The following is a 20,770-nucleotide window of genomic DNA, read 5'->3' as shown; positions in this document are numbered from 1 at the left end:
ATTGCACCATCCGAATCGAATCGTGGCCGTCCATGAGATAAAATAATTACCTGTCGTTCTTGGTGCAGGGATGGTAAATGGTGGCAGCCAATTATGCCTTTTTACAGTTTCTTCAGGACAGTGCTCTCAGGTTCTTGCTCATAAATTTCTCTGCCACGCCTATTAAATGACGCATATACCCCTATCTGTCCCTGCTATTTGACACATATACCCTTCCGGAGCTCTACCCCTTTTGACCTACTCGTACGAGAATAGGGTAAAAGCCAGTCGGTCACGTGCGGTTATTTCTTCATTTTCATTAAATTACATTACATATTTACATTACACTCATCTCATTTTGGAATTAAATTTCATGATATTATTTATTCCCCAAGCCCCTCCTAAAAAAGGACAAATAATTAATAAAGAAGGGTAAATTGAAATAAAAGATAAATAGGAAGGGTAAAAAGGGAAATGAGAAAAGTGGGAGTCACGCAAAGGGCATTTAGAGGTAGAGGAAAACAGTAGTGATTCTGTGTAGGGGGACAAGAAAGCGGCATTTGAACTTCATTTGTCGGGACCCGACCCCACACACCACTACCCACCTACCTAGCTAGCTCATCATCTACTACCCACCCCACCCCCCCTATCCTTTCTTTTTCTAATATAAAATGATAGTAGTAAAAAACCAAAGGCCCTTTTGCGTTTGTTGTGTCTTTCTTTGATTAAAATAATAATTTAAAAGTTGTAAGAAACAGGCAGGGACAGTAGTGATTATTGCTCAAAGAATGGGAATGAAATAGATTAATTAATTAATTAATTAATAAGAGTAGTTTAAGGAGGTAATAAATAAATAAATAAATAAATAAAATAAAATAAATTATAGGAAATTAAAGGGGAGACAGAGAGTGGCGTAAGCATCATTGCATTGCGTTGGGTGCCTTTGCACGCTCGTCTGTTTCCGTTTCTGTAATGTATAATGTAATAATATAAATTATTAAATTCTTCTTATTATTATTCTAGTACTACTACTCTTGAAGCAAAATAAAGCAGCAATTATGATCGCAAGATTTTGTTTCTTTTCAGAGGGTTTAGTATGACGTCACTGTTTACGTCACCCACACCCGTATCTTATCGTATAATATACAAACCTTATACTATTAAACAACCATTACTATATTAATTTATTATTTATTGATTTTTTTATTATTATTAAAACAATTGATTAGATTAGATTAGGGTTTTAGGGGAGGGGGGCACGACGACAAAAAAACGGGGAGGACCCAAACCCGATGCCGCCGGGCGGACCTCCGCCTTTGCTGCTTAACTTTCTGCCTTTACCCATACAATACATTCTTACATAACTATACCATACTTCTCAAATTCAATTAATTTGGTCAAAATTAAATGGATTGATTGCGGTCAACGCCGTCCAATTATCGCCTGACACCTTATCCCTATGTCTACTATCTCTCTCCCTCTACACTCTGAATATGTACAAAATTTATATATTAACCAAGATGCGGGGTGAAATCATAATTATCATTTATTATTTATATGTCATGTATAGTTGATTTATCTTCCTAATCTAATATATTGGCCATTGATTTGATCGGAATCAAAACGCAATTGTCATTGAAATGACTTATCAAAGTAGCATAGTTTGCAATTGTTTTTCACTTTTTAATTGTATTATGATAAATATGTGTATATTAAACGGGCCGTTTTGGACTTTTTTGAAAGTCGGAAAAAAAATAAATTATAAGTTTTATAAATACATTATTAAAATATATTTGTAAAATAGTATCACTGATTCAAATCGATTGGACAAAAATTTTAACGTAACAGTGCGTAGTAAATTTGAGAAAAAAAAGATGAATTGTTCGAAGGTTTGAAAAGCGAGAAGGATTGAGTAAGAGCGAAAGATAAAGAAGAGAGAAAGTGAAGCGAGTTTGGTCTGAGTAGATGGACGCAGTGCGACACGGTATAAGGCAGAGAGTTGTAAATGACGATTGAATTTGAAAAAATAATATGAGACTAGTTAAAAAGTAGAGAAAACAAAATATATAAAATTAGAATCTTAAAATTTATTTGGATAATTATATATATAAAAAAAATATAAACTACGGATTAAAATTTAATAATAACAATAGGTAATATTTTATAACTTGTAGTCGTTTACCCTACTCATACTAAGAGCCGCCGTGATATTAACTAATGTCTAAATTAAATACTATTTAATAAATTAAACGAAGAAGTTTTTTAACATCCACTTACTAATTTCTATTATTGCTATTGGCTATGTTATTTCAACTTCATTTTCAATTTTGATTCCTAAAAAATAATTTTTTTTTTTAAAAAAAATAGAGTTAAAAAAACAAAAAAAAAGAACTTCAAATTATTTCATGTCCCCATATGCTCACTAATTATTTATGTATCCACAAACTTTTATTTTTATCCAAGCCCACTTGATTTGAGTTAGCCTTGGCCTATGGTATGGGCTATAATCAGAATCCATTCACATACTTTCAGTGAATGTTACCATGCGATTTGATTCTAAGTACGACATGATATTTTTTTTTTTTTTTTTTTTCATACCATAAAAAATAAAATAATAATAAAAATAAAATAAAATAATAGTAATAAGCACAAGTAAAATGAATAATAGTAAGAAGATGACACTGAAGAAAAGACGAGTGATGATAAATAAGTCAAAATAATTGGTCCCGCACGTGCCAACAGTCTCCTTTTACTGCTAATGGGCCTGGACCACAGATGCCGCCTAAGGCCCATATCTGTCTTCTTGTCCAAATAATAAATTATATATTCATTTATGATTTGAAATGTTTGGTGGGAATTGACTTTTTTTTTTTTTCTTTTTCTTTTTATAATAACATAGGATAAAATCAAATTGGTGTATACTTCCAAATATAAAGGTGTTTCACTACGGTTTGGATTTGTGATTTTGGTTTAGGAATACTAAAATTTGATTTTGAATAATGTTTAATATAATATAATTATATACGTTTGATTTGACGTTTAATTTAAATGAAATTTTTTCTTTTTTTTTTAATATTTAAATTAACTATGTATATTTTATTTGATGATTTTTGTGAAAGTTTTTATATTTTATGAACCATTGGAGACCATGTCCAATTCTTAAAAAACGCAATGCAAAATATCAAAAAATTCATAATTCAAACATATAATTAAATTATGAAATTTATATTGAAGTATTTCATTTTATATTTTAGATTCAAAATAGTTTTTAATACATCGGATGGAGAATGACCGTCTCACTTAAAGTTTCGAACTGTTAGAAACAGAAAGCGAATGGGAACAGAATTGGACGACAGAGGTAGTATTAAATCTAATATCAACTAAGAATGAAGTATGATACGATATTTGAGTAATCAAAAATAAAAGTAGGATAAATTGATAATTGAATGAGATCACATAACTATAAATGAAAACGAACTATTTAAAGTCCTGGTAGTGTAGGAATTTGACTTATGACCGTGAGGTAAACCCCCGACGCCTCAGGTCATTTGCCACACATGATTCGTTTACAATGATTAATTAAAGCTAGTGTTATAAACACTTTTCAATCATTAAAAAGGAAGAACATCATGGTAAATTAAAAATTATAGAAATTTACAATACTATTTTTTTTTTTGGAAAATAACTACACTTAGTGACAAGCAAACTCAATCGGAGCATCTTGAATATTATCCATCATCAATCATCTCTTTCTTGTCCACATCCAACACAAGAATTTGTCTTTCCTAAAGCCCACCTTCAACTTGGCATAAAAATAAATAAATGAAAAAATTAATAAAGACAAGACTCCCGTTTATCAGTCAATGATCATCATTCTAATTTAATCTTATGTAAACTAAACAACAAAATTTGTTGTCATTCTCCATCAAGGTGGAAGAGAGATAAAAATAAAAAAATAAAAAAAATGCAAAAAACAAAAGAAAATCTAATAAATAAATAAATAAATAAAAAGATTATTTTATTTAAATTTCTTATTACTTTCTCAAAGATTCTGCAAAATAGCAGGCACTTGCAATCGGCGCTTAATCCTTAAGCCACCATGCATGAAAGTACACGAAACTGATATGAATTGATCGAAGCAAATCTTGCTTAGTATATAAGATAAAATCGACATGAAAACAAGAAAGCGTGCTTTATGTAAGAAAGATGGGACCATCTGTTTTTATTTCTCAATCTTAATAGATAACGATGTTAATATATATATATATATATTTGAATTGTGAAAAAAAAAACTTGAAACTTACCCTCACACCATGGGTCATTCTTTACAAGACATATTATTATTATTTTGTGTATTTTCATAACTTAGATCATTTCTAAGTTCAATGTATTTTTTAAGTTTATTCATTAGTTGTATCCAATTGGATTACTTCTTTGATGGAAAAGGAAATGAAAGATTCTCCCAAGAAATTAGAACCATCCCTAGAAAAGGCTCAGCATTTTCTTTTTTTTTTTTAAATAAAAAATAAAAAATAAAAAAATCTCAAGCAATAAATAAACTATTTAATACTCAAAAATGGAAAAGGGTTGCTGCAACTGTAACTTGCAGATCAGAAAATATATAAAACCACATGAATTAGAGGAAAAGTGGGTAAAAAAAAAGGATATGTCACCATACCATTATAGGAAAGCATTTTCCAGATCATGGATAAGGTAGATTATAATTTTGCACACACAAACATTCACGAAGAGAGAAATCGATCACAACATGATAGTGACAGTTGTAAGAATCTTGCAGTAGCTCAGTGTAAAAACAAAACATACAGCTGTATCTGTGCTGTATGTATACAGCAGCCATTTTAGTAAGCCCCGCTGTCGCAGTGTCAGCTGTAATTGCACGTAAATGGTTGGGAAGGAACTGTAGAGAACAAGAAACTTGGATGGATGTGTGGACACCATGGTGGAAAACCTAATTATGAATTTTATGAAATTAAAATGAGCCAATTGGGATGATGCACTTTTTCTTAGGATACGTTTCAAATTTGCATTCCTTACTCACACTATATATAGGAATTTCCAAGATGGGAACTGTATGCCACTAGTGAGACAGCCCCACAAATGCCCCAATAGGACATCTCAATTTTCAAACTTGTAAGGATTTCTTGATTATAAGACAGTTTAGTTTGGAGATTAATTAGTGTAAGAACTTTTGGAAAAGTTTAAACAAAAGCCCAGGTGAAAATCTGCTAGGGGATATTTTTCTACGATGAGATATTTTTGTGTGAGTTAGAGATTTTTATTTTATGTGGCTGTTGCAAAAGTACAGAGGGTTAGTTTTGGCCTTTTGGGACTTGAAGAGACGATTATAACAAGAATATTCTGGATTAATCCATTCTTTAAATTTACTATCCATATTATTATATTAATTAATGTTACTCTCAAATCTTTGACATCAAATTTATTTATTACATGCCAGTCTGTCCCAAGATACGATTTTTCTATCAGTTTTCTTTAGAAACAGATCAACATTCAACACAAGTTTCCTTCGTTTCAAATATATATTTTTTTATGTAACATAGGATTTTGTATGTCTTTTTTTGTGAAAACACAACAGAACACATTCACCTATATTCGAAGAAGAAAATAAATTGCAGAGAAAAAAAGTGGCACCTAAAGAAACTGAGCAAGGTGGTGTATAATCAGTTTGGGAAGCCTATCAAGAAAGCAACCTCACAGTCACACCCCAGCTAATGATAATAAAGAACCTATACCTAATCTGGTTGGTGAAATTAATTCCATTGAAACCCTTTTCCAAGATTGATTAATTTCACATGGCCTTTTCTCCGCCAATTAAGGTTTAGTATATATATATAATACAATCTGTATGTATGGGTTCCCACAATATATATATCGAAATAATTAAATTTTTAATTAATATATGGAAGGGAGCTTTCATGCCGGCGGCCACGCCACTTTCTGTGTGGATCATCCTTACAGCCACCATTGATGAATGCACTCTTTCCGTACCGCTGGCCCCTGTGCAAAATGTACCTTTACACGTACCATTACTCACCCCACCCCACGCACCCACCCCACCACTATCTTTTTCTTTATAAATTCCCTCCCATCCCCTTCTTCTTCCTCCTCACCTCCCACACTCACTACATTCGACTGGTGTAACTTTCGAGCAAATTAAGATTAAAGCCTGTCTTTTTTTTTCTTGCATAAAGCTCAGGTATAGAGACAGGGGCGTCGGGATTTCGAGGTTTTCTTGCACCCTGGATGAGGGGAGTGGGAATTATTGGATCAATAGATCTTGTCGGAATAAGAAGGAGGAGAAGAAGAAGAAGAAGAAGCAGCGACAGTAGCAATTTGGTTGATTATGGCGAGTACTTATCACGGCGGCCCGCCGGCGCCGGCGGTTTCCCATGACTCGGCGTCGCGGCCGTCGCTGGGATTCCCGCTCGGCACCGCCCTCCTCCTGCTAGTCATCTTCAGTCTCAGCGGAATATTCTCCTGCTGCTACCACTGGGACAAGCTCCGCCGGACTTTCTCCCTCCGGTCGCCGGATCTCGAGGCGGCGCACGCCCCCTCTAAGCCTAAACTCCCCGACAAGGTATTGGATCTGCTCCTCCGACCACCGTCTTTGAAATTTAATAAATTTTACAAGAAATCAAAATCCCCAATTTATAACCCTAATTTATTAACCCTAATTCCCAAATTGATTTTCGATTAGGGTTTCGGGCAGCGGGAGAATCAGAGCTTGCCCGTAATAATGCCTGGCGACAGCGTTCCTAGATTCATTGCATTGCCCTGCCCGTGTGAGCCGCCGCGGAAGGAGGAGCTCGTCGCCCCCGTGGCGAAGCCGCCACCGCCGCCGAAGCCGCCGAGGATCGGCTCTCCGTTCTGCTGAAATTAATGTCTAGCCATGTATTTAGTATCCAGTTTTAATCATTGTCATGTGAATATTTACGGATTGAATCAATACAAAATTAATTAATTAAGTAATGAAACTCCTCAAGCTAGCACGAACCAGCTGTGAAACTTAATTTAATTAATTCAGTGATAATTAATTTAATTTTGATTTTTGTGGAACTGACGAACCAGCTGTGAATCAAAATATTCCCAATTATATTCAAGCACAAAATTATAGTTCCGATTAGATAGAAATTTTTGAAAACTTTTACAATTTTGAAGGTTCTATATCAGGAATAATATATTTTTTAAAAAGTAGATAATAAGTAAAAGTGTATTTTTAAACGAAAGCCGGTTTGTAATTTGACACTGATTGACACATAATTATCAACTGCTGTAAATGAATGGGGCTATAGGACTGGTGGGGGTGGGGACTTTATTTAAACTATTACTACTCCTCAATTCATTTTCTAACGTACTATATAAAAATAAAAAGAGAACAATAATTGTTAGACATTTTAAATAGGAGAGTAGGATATTAGTTTGTGGACGGAGGGAGTATATTTTATTTTATTTTTTCTTCAATTTAATATATTTTTTTTTTCAAAAAGAAAAAAAGAAAAGAAAGCGTGAAAATACTGTTTTCGTCCCTATCTTTAGCATATATGTTTGTGTATTTATTTTAATTGATTGCTATCAGAAGAGATTCTCCCATGTTTATACATATTATTATTTTTAGCATGAATTCACAAGGACCAACGTGCATCTCACGCTTATTGAAATATTTTCTATCATGCCCAAGATTTTACCTTTTCATTAATACGATTATTTATTTTATTTTATTTTATTTTATTTTTCTGAGTTATATTACATATTTATGTATCCGTACTTTTGAACGTGGCCATGGAATCACAATCATTGCAAATAATAATAATAATACCTAGTGTGTTTACCCGTTGCACAAATTTTTATAAATTATTAGATTTATATTGTATAAATAATTTATTATAAAAAAAATATCAAAAAAATATAAATATATTTTGAATCAGTCAATCATTATTATAAAATATTATATAAGTACGATTCTCTTCAATTTTTTCATTTTTTTCACAAATTAACTATCAATGTGTAATAATATAATAATATTTAATAGATGACAATATATATAAATGTATTATATATTTTTTTTTGTCATGATAATTGATAGTTTAAATATATATAAACAATTCTATTAAAGATTGAATGTTTGTCATTTTTGGGAGGGAATTGGTGTAACAGAATCAAAAAAGAACTTTATTACTGCACTAAGTAGAGAAGTCGTGACTCAGCACTCAAGCATCTTATCGTGAGGAAAAACACACACACTCACAGATTATATTTATTTATTTATTTATTATTAAAGAAAAAGTGGATGCTCAGATAAATAATGATCCATTTGGACTTTATTATAGCCGTGACCTAATTTCACTGTATATAATTTTATCAATTAAATTTATTATTATTTATTTATTTATGGTAAAAATGAACCCCTTATCATTTTTAAGTGACATTTAACTAAAAAAAAAAAAGGGTTCGGACCAATAACTGCAAGGTAATCTGTGACACGATATGTCACAAACTCAACCATTCCTTACAAGGAAATGATTATTTTTAATTTAATTGCTATACAATTGGTTTGTACGATGACACCTGTAAACAAATTAATTCTTCACAAATTTGATTTGATTTATATTGTTAGAACTCATTTGTTTAGTTAGACGAATTAAATATTGACATAAATTTTAACTTGTTATATTTAAAAATGAACTTAAGTTTGGACACCAATAATCACTATTCTTCATTAAAAATTCAATTAATACTTAATTATACTTTTACAAAAATAATGGCTATTATTAGCATTTGAATTTAATTAAAATAAAATAAAAATTTACTCAATGAATTGAATTGAACAATTTGAATTCAAATAAAAATTTTAGATTCCATATTTTAATGAACGAATACAAACCAAGTTTAAATCGATTACAAGCCAAACTCAAATATGAAATCCCAGCTTGATTTGGTTTGTTGGTCTTAAAATATATATATATATATATAATATGTTTTTGTATTTTTTTCATATTTCTTTTTAAAAATTAATATAGTACACATATTTATTATTTTTATATTATTTACACAATTCTCTATAATTTACGTAAAAAAAAAAATTAATTATTTTCCTTCATATAAGAAGCTGTGAAATTAAAAGCTTGGCCATACTCTTACATATTATTTGAAATCAATATATATTGAATCCAATTTTACTGATCATATTAATATCAACAAACCAAATTGGTTTAAGAAAATATATACATAACACAATTAGGGATGGTGATGTTTAATGCCTTATTACTATTTATTAGTGACATATTTATAACATACAAATTATGGTAGTGAAAGTGGGAATACTGTAAAGGCATTTTTTGCAACTTCGCCGCCAGTACACTGTACACACCAAACCCAGAAAATTATTACTTATTGGAATTGGTCCTTACAAACTTAGGGAACTTCAAAAGGGCCCCTTAAAAAGTAGATTATTGCAGGGGGGGGTGGGAACATATTGTAGTGGATTATAATTTCACACTACCTTATCTCATCAACCACCAGTGATGATGAAACCTCGGATTTATTACACATTTGTTGATTTAAGATTTTTGTCAAAATCCTCATATCAATATTAATCTATCTTCTAATTTAACAATAATTTACTTACTTTTCGATATAATTAGAGTGGTTTTTATCTTTTCTAAAAAAGAAAAAACTGGGCCTTTTGTGGATGTAAAATACTTATAATTAATACTAAAAAGGAAATCCGATTTGAAGTATTGATGCTTTATTAAATTGAAAATGAATTGTTCCATAGGAATTGATACTTATATAGCATTTAAATAGTAATCACAAAGGTCTTATTTAATTTAAATAAAATTAGGTTTCTTTCAAGAAAATAATAAATTGTGTGCTAACTTTTTCCCAAACAAATTAATGATGTAAATATATTATATATATATATATATATTGGAGGTATCCATCATATAGATATATCCCATAATCATTAGTGGAAACCATCGTAGGAAAATTAGGTATGCAGTGGTAAAGTTATTAATGATTTCAACCAATACTAACTATATATAAATAGATATTTTATTTAATAAAAGCCCACTTGATGTTATTGCAGTTGGGATATTTATTTGTTCATTAAAATATATATATATATAAATATATATACATTTTTTATTATTCAATTTATTATTTTTTTAAAGAATATTATATTCTAAATATATATTTTTAAAAAACATTATATCAAATAATTAATTTATCTTGAGAATACAAAGACTTATAAATACAAGAAAAAGAAAAGCAAAAAGATGCAGCAAGCAAGCTTATTGTTGATTAAGAGAAATTGACAAAATTAATTTAGGTAATTATTAGTTATATATTACCAAGTTGAGATCCTAGCAAGTAGCTATGGTGTACAATGCAGTGATTATTAATCAAATAGTTAAAATTTTACTTATATAGTAGTACTATTAATTAAGTTGGTTTCTGACTCATCATCATTATCATATTATTATAATTATTGCTATTCTCTCCTTCCCACATACTATATTCACGTTGTCGTTTCTGTCAGTCTCACATTTTATGTCACATTTCTTTTTTTTTTAAAATGATTACACACTTTAATCTCATTTTAAATTTTTTAATTTTTTTTAAAAAATTTAATTAAACTAAGTAGTTATCTTAATTTTAATTTATAATTATTTATATTATAAGATAATTATTTTCACTAATATATTCTTAATTATTTACTAATTACATTTCTCCTAAAATACCGTGTCTACGATCTAGCAGACACGGTATGTGGGACGAGGGAGTATTAATTAGTCTGTTACAACTATTTCAATGCAATAATTATAGTTAGTATTTATATACTTTTAGATATTCTTGTGGGATATATGTACAATTATGAATATATATAGAGAATAATATTTTATATATTTTTATCGCTATAAATATTTTTAGTTAATATAATTCTTTTTTTTTTTGGCATAAATTTTTAAATAATATATATTTTTATTCTTTTGTTAGAACATTTTATGCATTTATAAATGGTGAATATAGAGTGATAAAGAAAGTAAATTATATTGTTGGGGTGAGAATAAGTGCTGCACCAATAAATTCTCGTACACTTATTTAAATGGGCCAACTCTCGAAGCGTGGTTATATCACAGTTGTAACACTCTACTGTCAACTGAATGTATGCGGAAAATACAAAGCAGTAAATGAGACAAGGGTTTGTTTACCAGGTTCGGATATAAACAATCGTACATTCGGGGATACCAATCCATGTGAAGTTCACTAATCAGTGCTAATTAAGAACAAAAACAACCACAACTCCTTCAACTTAACCTCTTAATATGGTTTACCTTGGAAATTCCCTCAACAGACTTATGTTGTCACAAACTCGTGCTGACAACGATCACGGAGCAGAGCTGCTCAGAATTTGGACGCCTCCCCTGATCGGAACTCCGATTTCTCCTTCCTCCGACGAGGTCTCCGGCAAGATAAAAATGTCTAACACTCACTCAATACATGGAGAAGAGAAAGGTTGAGGTTGAGAGAATTAGATACACTTTCTCTCACTACACTTCACTTCACTCTCTAAACCCTCACAACAACCAAATTCTCTCCTCACAATTATCTATAAAGTCATCTTGCTTTGCATGGAAGACAAAACCAATTAAAACTCTTTGCACATAAATGAAATGATGTATTTCTGCATAATTCTGATACAATTTGACTACCCAAAATATTCATTCATTTGTCTTGTGTGCTCACCAACCGAAGAGTGTAAGACAAACAATGTTGTTGTCAGCCTGTTGCAACAAGCTGATGAGACATCTTACTCCAAATGAAAACCTGTCAACACAACAGCAGGAAATTAGGAAGTACCATATGCCAAAAATAGATGGAGAAAATTATTTTCCACCATATATATATATGTTGCAAAAGTTAAATTCTCAAATAAAAAAATAATAAAAATTTGTAACAAAGTTAGTATAAAGTGAATATTGATCACTATAATGAAATTAAATAAACAATGCTTTAGTTTATTAATGCGTAGGATTAATCCTTATTAATTAATAATTGTTAATATTAGTTTTAGACCTTTTTGTTAAACCAAATATAGTACTTTATAAAATCAAAAAAAAAAGCCATATATTAATCAATTATATAAACCCTTTTATATTTCATAAACACTTGTGAATTTTATTCATTATTTATTTATTAATTTGCCGCTGGTTGTACTTATTAAACGTAACATTATAGGTCAAAAATATCTAAAAATTAGTGAATAGAATGTACTTTTGCTGATGAAATTTCTCATTATTGTTTTGTATGTTGATTTGATATTTATTTGTCACTTGTCACTCAATTCTGTCGCTCAGTGTGTGTTGTTTTTGCTAAAAAAAAAATTAGTTTTTGCTATAAAAAATTAGTTATTTATTTATTTTTTTATTTTTCATTTAGAAGATATGCATATTTCTGTTCTATTACAAAATAAATATTTTATTAAATTTTTTAATTTTTTTTTTACAAATATCTTTATTTTACTTTACATTGTTACTTTTACACAAAAAAGTAAAGACAAAAATATCATTACATTATTTTAACTATCCACTGTAATTAAAATATTACTTCCTCCATCTCAATACAATAGTCTTGTTTACTATTTTTGTCCGTCCCAAAACAATATTCTCATTTACATAAATAATTATATCACTATAAAACTACCATTACTTTTTCATTACTTTTTCATTATTATTACACAATTGTCACTACTTTTTACACTAATACACTCACAAGGGCAAAAAAGTCTTTTATTCGTACTTTTTACCCACTACTAATATAATATCAATATTCCTTAAATTTCGTGCCGAATACAACCCAAACTATAATTCAAAAACGGAGAAAGTATTATTTTTTAAACATCGTAACAAAAATAAATATTTAATCACTTTATACGGTGAACGGGGAAAATATTATATATGTTTATTATTTTTATATTATGTATATAATATTTTATACTTTAAATAAAAAATATATATATATCCTTTGAAACAATTTTACAAAATAAACTCATCTTCAATTCTCTTTGAATTCCTTGCAATATTTTCTTATTTATATAGATATATAGATAATTTTTAATTTTTAATTTTTAATTTTTTAAATAGTAAAATAATTTATATTTTATTTTAATTTTTTAAAAATAAAATAATTATTTAATGTAATACTTTTCAAAAAATATTAATATTGTTGAATAATGTAAAATGTAATACCCATTATAAATAAAAATCATGCTACGTTCATACGAGATACTCTCAAGGGTGTGTTTGTTTGAGGGTTTGAATTTTGAGGTGGGATTTGAATAGTAAAAGTTTTGAATTTGAATAGTTGTATGATGTGATATAAATAGGTGTTGATGTGATGTTTTGAATGTAAAATTAATTTTTAGTATAATATAAAAAATAAAAAATAAGTATTTAATTTTATATTTTTTGAAAAAAAAAATGAGATGAACGGTGGGAATCTAATCCAACTCCGAAACAAAGGCACCCTAATAAAACTTGTACATTAATATTTCTTTATAGAAGTGCAGAATGGGCCGGCCTAATATGATCAAATTTTATTTCATTTAGATTTCGGTCCATATCTGACATATAATTTTAAGTCCAATAAACAAATCCAGCGCTGAACTGAGTACTGCAACTTTCATTGAACCAACCACCTAAGTAATTTTTTTTTTTTTTTTTTTTTAAATATAATATTAAATATTTATTATTATTTTTTTTTTAATTTTTTTATCGGAATCAAATATCAAATATTTATTTTTGATAACGAAACGTAGAGCTCATGAGACGCAAATTAAGCCTCTATTTTACAACCATATTAAGAAAATTTGACACAATTTATCAACAGTATTATGACTATGATTATTGTTATTATTTTAAATATAACTTGAGTATCTATTTTGTTTAATAAAAATCATATAAAATATTTAGCCTTTCATTAATTTTAAAATTCAAAATTTTCAAAAACATCTGTCTATACACAAGCCAGGATGCCTAAATATAGTTCCTCCTGTCTCAATTGTCTCAAGAATTTTATTTAGTAAATTAATAAAAAATAATAACATTATATTGAGAGCTAAATTTTGGTAACATAAAAAAATCTAAAATGTCTTTTAGTTCAGTGGGGTCAAAAATAAAGTATGTACTTGTAATATTTTTGTCATATAAATAAAAGGAAAAGTAAATTGATAATTAGGTAATACACACACATATATACTATACATAAAAATAAGTTATTTGCGTGGACAATTTTAAATTAAAAAAAAAAATCTATTCATCTGAAATGAAATTAGTTTACATATATATATATATATATTTATTATTATTATTACTCCCTCATCCATCCCACATAATTTATCTCTATTTTCTATTTCTTATTTTCGTTCGTCCCACATAACTTGTTTTTTCTATTTTTGGAAATATAATTATGCACTTTAATTGTATTTTACATTTTAAATTTTAAATTTTTTTAATTTTAATTAAATTATTTATTTATCTTAATCTTAATCTATAATTATTTTTATTAAAAAATAATTATTTTTACTAATACACTTCTTAATTACTTTTTAATTATACTTTATATAAATTCCGTGTCTACAGTAATATACCCGTATTATATGGGACGGAAGGAGTATTTTTTTCTTTTTTTTTTGCGGCAAATTTATACAAAAGGTCTGGATCAAGTGCAATAATTGAGTCCCCTCCCCTGATTTTACATTGCATTTGTTGGCTTCTTTTATAGGCGTAGGCCTACGAAAGGGAATCTCATCAAATTGGAATATAATCAACCATTTATGGCACATCTTTAGGAATTTATGTGCAGACATTACTTGCAATTAATACAGAGTAATTATTGAACTCAAAACATTCCTATTTTGCATTTATTGCATTCCTTAATTCTCGATCTGGCAATGCCAATCCTTATAACCCTAATTAACTAATTAAGATATCGTTATATACAACACCGACTATCCAAATTAATGGTGTATAAAATTCGACCGTCCGATTTGAAAATAAAACAGATCCTACGCTCCTGTTCAACACCAAAATTAATTTCATATGCATGCTTATATATACACGTCGTTTAGTTGTCGTCTTCGTAAATCAGAATTACTGCCAGGCTGGCATTCCAAAAGCACGCGCCACACACGTGCCGCAGCATTCGCATGTGTGAACGAACTTTATCGGTTACTTGCAATTTTCCATTACTGCCCACACCGTCATAAAAAAAAAAAAAAAATCTTTTCATGGTACTTTTTGTCTGCATATATCCCAATATCAATTTTTATTATTATTAACCTTTAATTATTAATGTTTAATTGGAATTTGGGAAAAGCCACAGCTCCACAAGCATACTCAAATTAAATATGTATGTGCAGAAACAACAACGAGCCAGGTACGAATATTGCACAAGAATTCTCAATTGGAAAGACAAGCATTATTTTACAACTAAAAGAATTCTCAAAGTAGAAACAGACAGACATATCCCATCTGCCCCTCCAATAATTACCCTCAATTTCGTACTTTTTCTTGTTCCAGTTGATTTTCCAAATTTCCTTTTTCATTCATTCATTTTTTTTTTTTTTTAATTTTTGGTCTACAGGCATCTTCCGCCATAGCCTGCGTTACTGAACAATGCTTGTTTGATATCTTCACAGCTTAAAAGTGATTGATTCTCAGCTCCCTGAAATCACAACCAAGAAAGCATTTTTATTCCAATTAAGAAAACCCTAGATTGATTTAATTTGATTATACTAATTGGAAATTAAATCGAATGAAATTAATTAATTACCTCGCAACAAGAAGCTTGCACAGAGAAATCATTGAAACAGCTGATGACAGATTGCTGGACTTCAAGTCCAAGAGCATCCAGCGTGGTGAGAGTCGAGAGCAGAAGTCCCGGCTTTGTTGCGCAGCATATTTCAACCCTCGTGTCTTTGTTTCTCCTCGACACATCGAACTGATCGATCGATCGATCACAAGGAGAAAGTTTAATTTTGATTAATTAATTTATTAATTAGCTTTAAGAAGAAACTATTGGTTGAAGACAGCCATACTTTTGGAGGGTTTCTCACAAGCATTTCGTTGGGCTTTAACTCCTTCAGATAACTCCCTGTCGGATTGATCTGGTTAAGGTTGTCTTCCACGCCTTCTTCCCGGAGGCTCTGAATCTTGTCCAGAAGCTCACGCATGTAATCTATGGTGTCTCCCAATATCGATGTCCTGTCCATCTGTCAATTAATTAATTAATTAATTAAACTCTCCACATTATTTCCCCATAATTAATTAATTAATTAATTAACTGTATACCTTGCTGATCTTAGGAACGATCGATCGGAGCATAGAAAGGCGATCATTGAGCCGTTTCCGGCGTCTCCTCTCCGCCATCAGATTCTTCGACGGCTGCCCGTCGGCTTTCTTCGACTTGCTCCGGGACTCGCCGATGCTCGGGGGGCCACCGGCGTTGTAGTAGCTGCTCATCGTGCCGTCGAGGATTCCGCCGCCGGCGAGGTGGCTGCCGGCGTTTTGTGCGTAGTGATCTTCCTGAATCGCCATCGGCGGCAGGTCGTCCTTGTCGTAGAAGGAGCCGTACTCCGGCGAAGTCAGGACGTCGAGAAAGGGGTGGAACTCCGGCAGAGGGAAAGGGTAGTTGAAATGCTCATCGGACGGCGAAATCAGCTCCAAAAGTGAGGCGTTTGTCGCCGGAAAATGCACGTGATCGGGCGGCGCCGTCGGATTATCGACGGCGGCCGCCGTCCAGTGGTTGGGGAAAGTATATTCATTTAAAAAAGGGGTATCCATTTTCGGAGCCATGATTAGTTCCTCAAACAAACTGTGCTGTGAAAGCTCCATTAATTATCTCGTCCTCTCAATTTTGCTGTGTAAAGGATTCTCTCTCTTTCTCTCTCTCTCTCCTTGTCTCAATATATATATGTATGTGTGTATATATTATAGCATCATCGTCAAGAAATGAAGAATAAATAATGATTGATAGGAGTAGGGTTTAGGGTATGCATTGTGTAAAATATGCGTAAAATTAGGGTGGATTGGAATCTGCTTTTCCCCTCACCTCACACAAGTGTCTGTTTATTATAGTAATTCTAAGATGCATTTCTGCATGCCCTTTCTGGTCGATTCTTGCCGGGGGAATCCACACCGTTGATCTTGCCACATTATCACCCTAAATATATACTCCTATATTTTGTAGTATTTAAAATTAGAAACATAAAACTATAATAATGTATCAAATATTTATTTTAAAAAATTCCTCCTAAACCACGGCTCAGCAGAGAGTACCTAAAATCATGATTGAGATTTCAGACAGGACCAGGGGATATACATTAGGTATGTAGGCAGGGTTAGAGTGTTGACCCACATGCAAGCACAATTACAAATGATGTATCTGTGACTGTCTGGAACGAAAAGGATGAAGCTGGCTTGGCTTGGCTTGGCTGCACCCATCATACACCACACGACCCTCGTGTCTGTCGTCTCTGCCCTAGCTCCATTCATTCATTAATCATTATTAATATCAATTAATTAGTTTATTATTATTATAATTATTGGCATGAGATTATGTGCTGAGGCATAATTAAGTGTGACATTTGTTCAACTTAATTTTAACCCTAAATCTTCTATCAACAATCTTAAGTTAAAAATTGTAGTTAAAATGAATAATTTTGATTGGATCTAACCAGCATGGGATCCATCTTGATTTTTGGGTTTTAACTATCACATCAAAGTATTTGGATATTGGGTGTTTTAATTAAAAATAATTGATAAAAGTAAAACTTTAAAAATGTTGTTACAAACAAACCTAAGTAAACAGGGTTTAAGTTTATATTTTATGAATATATATATTATTAGAAAATTGTAAAAATTGTATACATTTTTTTTTGAAATGTCACAAAATCACATCTATTCTTCTATATAAAGTTTGAGTTGTTCATTAACAAATTTTCAATAATATATATATATATATATATAATACAAACAAACAAATCCATATCATTAGTAGTATAATAGTAATGATATATTGGTTTCCAGCAACCTTCACTTTTAGATAACTTCACGGAGGTTCATTCAAAATTAACAATTAGTACTAGCTTGAGCTGAGAATCCATTGGTAAAGGGTATATATATTATTACAGCACAAAAGTCATTCTATCTATAATTGTTTTGTGGTACCATATGCACAAATTTCCAATAAATGGCTTGCTGGCTATTAAATTATATATATATATATATATATATGTGTGGAGAATTTATGGTGTCACGTGAATATTTCACCTGAAAAAATAACCTGGCTGTCGCTGTGTCTCGTTCTGCAAATTCAAAATCATGTTGTCAAATCTCCAATGTTCTTTTCTATTTTTAATTATGTAATTTCATCATTTTAAATAAAATATAATAATTTCAACTTAATTAACGAAAACTAAAATCTATAAAATACAAAACGAACACTCACCTTCCAATTTGGATGCTTTATTATCCTGCACAAATTTTATTTTTAATAAACAATAGTATTATACTTGATAATTATTTTTAATTCAAGTATATATATATATATGTATATACACAAATACATACAAGAGACTACATTAAAAAATGTGTGACAAAAATTCCTTCTCCAATTATGTATAGACTATAGTCACAGGCTGCCCCTCTAAAGCCTATTTTTTAAGTAGATGTATATAACCTAGTCGAATTTAAGGTTTGTAAACAATAAAATTTTGAATTTGAATAATATTTGATAAAATATAAATGAGTTATATATATAATTTTTTAAATAAAAATAATAATTAATATATAGTAATTTATTGAATAAAAATAAGTATTTAATTTAATAATTTTGAGAAATATTTTTGTATAGTATAAAATAATTAGGTCCAAATTAACCTAAAAAACAACAAAATAAAACTAACTAGAAGTGAGATTGATCCAAAACACATTCACGTCTGGTGTCGTAAATCCTCAAACTATGAATTATGTAGGTGCACGCATCTCTCTCTCTCTCTCTCTCTCTCTCTCTCTCTCTCTCTCTATATATATATATATATATAGGTATTTATATGTGTGTGTTTATATACAATACTATGGCTAATAATTGGTAGCAAGAATGCATGGGGCTTAGATTTGATGATGAATATATAATAAAATAAAAAGGGGTAATCTCGTTTCCCTTAATTAATTTATTGGCCTCCATATTTGTGTTTAATTTGTTTTCTATCTCAACACTATGAATTAATTAATTAATTAATTAATTGTTTTATATATACGACAGCGACCTGTCTTGACATGATAACGATATACACGTACCCACACAAGCAATAATGCATTGTGCATGCATATATATATATATATATATAACACTACAATACAATACTAGTACAATATATATATATATAATATTGATTGATGCGACGTCGAATTCATGAATTGGAATATGGAATTGAATGAATTTCTCCAGTAACAATCTATTCGATCTATGATATTATACTATTAATTATTAAAATATCATTATTATAACCCCAAAAAACATCAATCCAATATACGAAACCCGTGGACTCAGCCCACAATATTATTATCATCATCATTTCCAACTCAAACCGCTTTCAATCATCTCTCTCTCTCTCCCTCTATATATACATATATATATATATATATTACTATAAGAAAATATCATTTTTGTAACGAGATTTTTTCGTCTTTAAATTTACTTTTTTTGTTACTAATGATATTAGAGACGGAATTAATGATGAAATTACGTTAGCTACGTGATCTTTAGGGACGGAATTCCGTTACAAATATACTATTTTTTTTTGTAGTATATATATATATATATATAATATGTATGTGTATTGGTATATTCATTAATGGTGGTGTCGAGGACGACGGAATGGACGTCCCTCTGTTACAGATTGTCTGCCGTGTGCCAATTATTATTATTATATTGATGTATAGCCTCTTTCTCTTTCTCTGTCACGCAAAACGACGTCGTGGTGGTGCATGTGCATGCAATGCAATACATGCACCTTAATATGTACTTGTAACATTAATGGAGGAATTTTTGTAAGCGTGTCAGCAAAGCGTACCTAAAAAAGTGCAAAGGCGACCAACATAATTATTTCGTATCGAAATATTGCTGCAGTCTGCATTATGGATATCCTATTATATATTCTTATTTTAATTATTACTATTATCATACTTACATATACATATATATACATACAGAGATGCGTGTATGTATGTATATATGCATATGTTTGTGTGATGTAATTATTCTGTGTACGTTGGGGAATATTTCCTCTTTCAAAGTAATGCTGAGGAGGGAACAGGGAAAGATATTGCAGCTGGATCTTTCATGGGTCCAATCCAATCTCACCCAACCCCAACCTACCCTAAACCATTCATCTCCAATAATATATATATATATATATATGTATATATCTACTCCAAGATTTGGGAGTCGATGGTTTATACAAATTGTAATTAGAAGACTAAATTTATTTATTTGTATTTTAAATATAAAACTAAATTTTTGGGGACGAAAGAGAATAATAATTATGGAATTCCAAATCCCCCATAAAATCTTGGCCAAGATTGCAAAAAAAGAAAAAAATGATGAATGGGCTTTTGACATTTTTACAGCCCAATTACTATTAAAAATTTGGCAGTCGGCCCAGATATATATAGCGTGATGCATATAA

The 20,770-nt window shown here is 30.2% G+C and overlaps 2 protein-coding genes across 2 annotated transcripts; one reads left to right on the top strand and one right to left on the bottom strand.

Annotated features, from left to right (window-relative positions):
* The first annotated feature begins 6,106 nt into the window (after positions 1 to 6,106).
* Positions 6,107 to 6,992, top strand: LOC127248679 (uncharacterized protein At5g65660). The gene is made up of 2 exons (XM_051271145.1): positions 6,107 to 6,595; positions 6,716 to 6,992. Exons 1-2 carry the CDS (start codon positions 6,362 to 6,364, stop codon positions 6,890 to 6,892), a joined length of 411 nt encoding a protein of 136 aa, XP_051127102.1. The 5' UTR covers positions 6,107 to 6,361; the 3' UTR covers positions 6,893 to 6,992.
* Positions 6,993 to 15,413: 8,421 nt separating this feature from the next.
* LOC127248453 (transcription factor bHLH93) lies at positions 15,414 to 17,109 on the bottom strand. The gene is made up of 4 exons (XM_051270794.1): positions 16,371 to 17,109; positions 16,118 to 16,291; positions 15,853 to 16,020; positions 15,414 to 15,744 (listed from the first exon to the last, which is right to left on the bottom strand). Exons 1-4 carry the CDS (start codon positions 16,911 to 16,913, stop codon positions 15,658 to 15,660), a joined length of 972 nt encoding a protein of 323 aa, XP_051126751.1. The 5' UTR covers positions 16,914 to 17,109; the 3' UTR covers positions 15,414 to 15,657.
* Between the last annotated feature and the right edge of the window lie 3,661 nt (positions 17,110 to 20,770).

Source organism: Andrographis paniculata, unplaced genomic scaffold (genome assembly GCF_009805555.1).
Source record: "Andrographis paniculata isolate CXL003 unplaced genomic scaffold, ASM980555v1 Contig34END, whole genome shotgun sequence".
Lineage (NCBI taxonomy): Eukaryota > Viridiplantae > Streptophyta > Magnoliopsida > Lamiales > Acanthaceae > Andrographis > Andrographis paniculata.
Note: the sequence above shows the minus strand (reverse complement) of the source record. Positions and strands in the feature narration are given on the sequence as shown.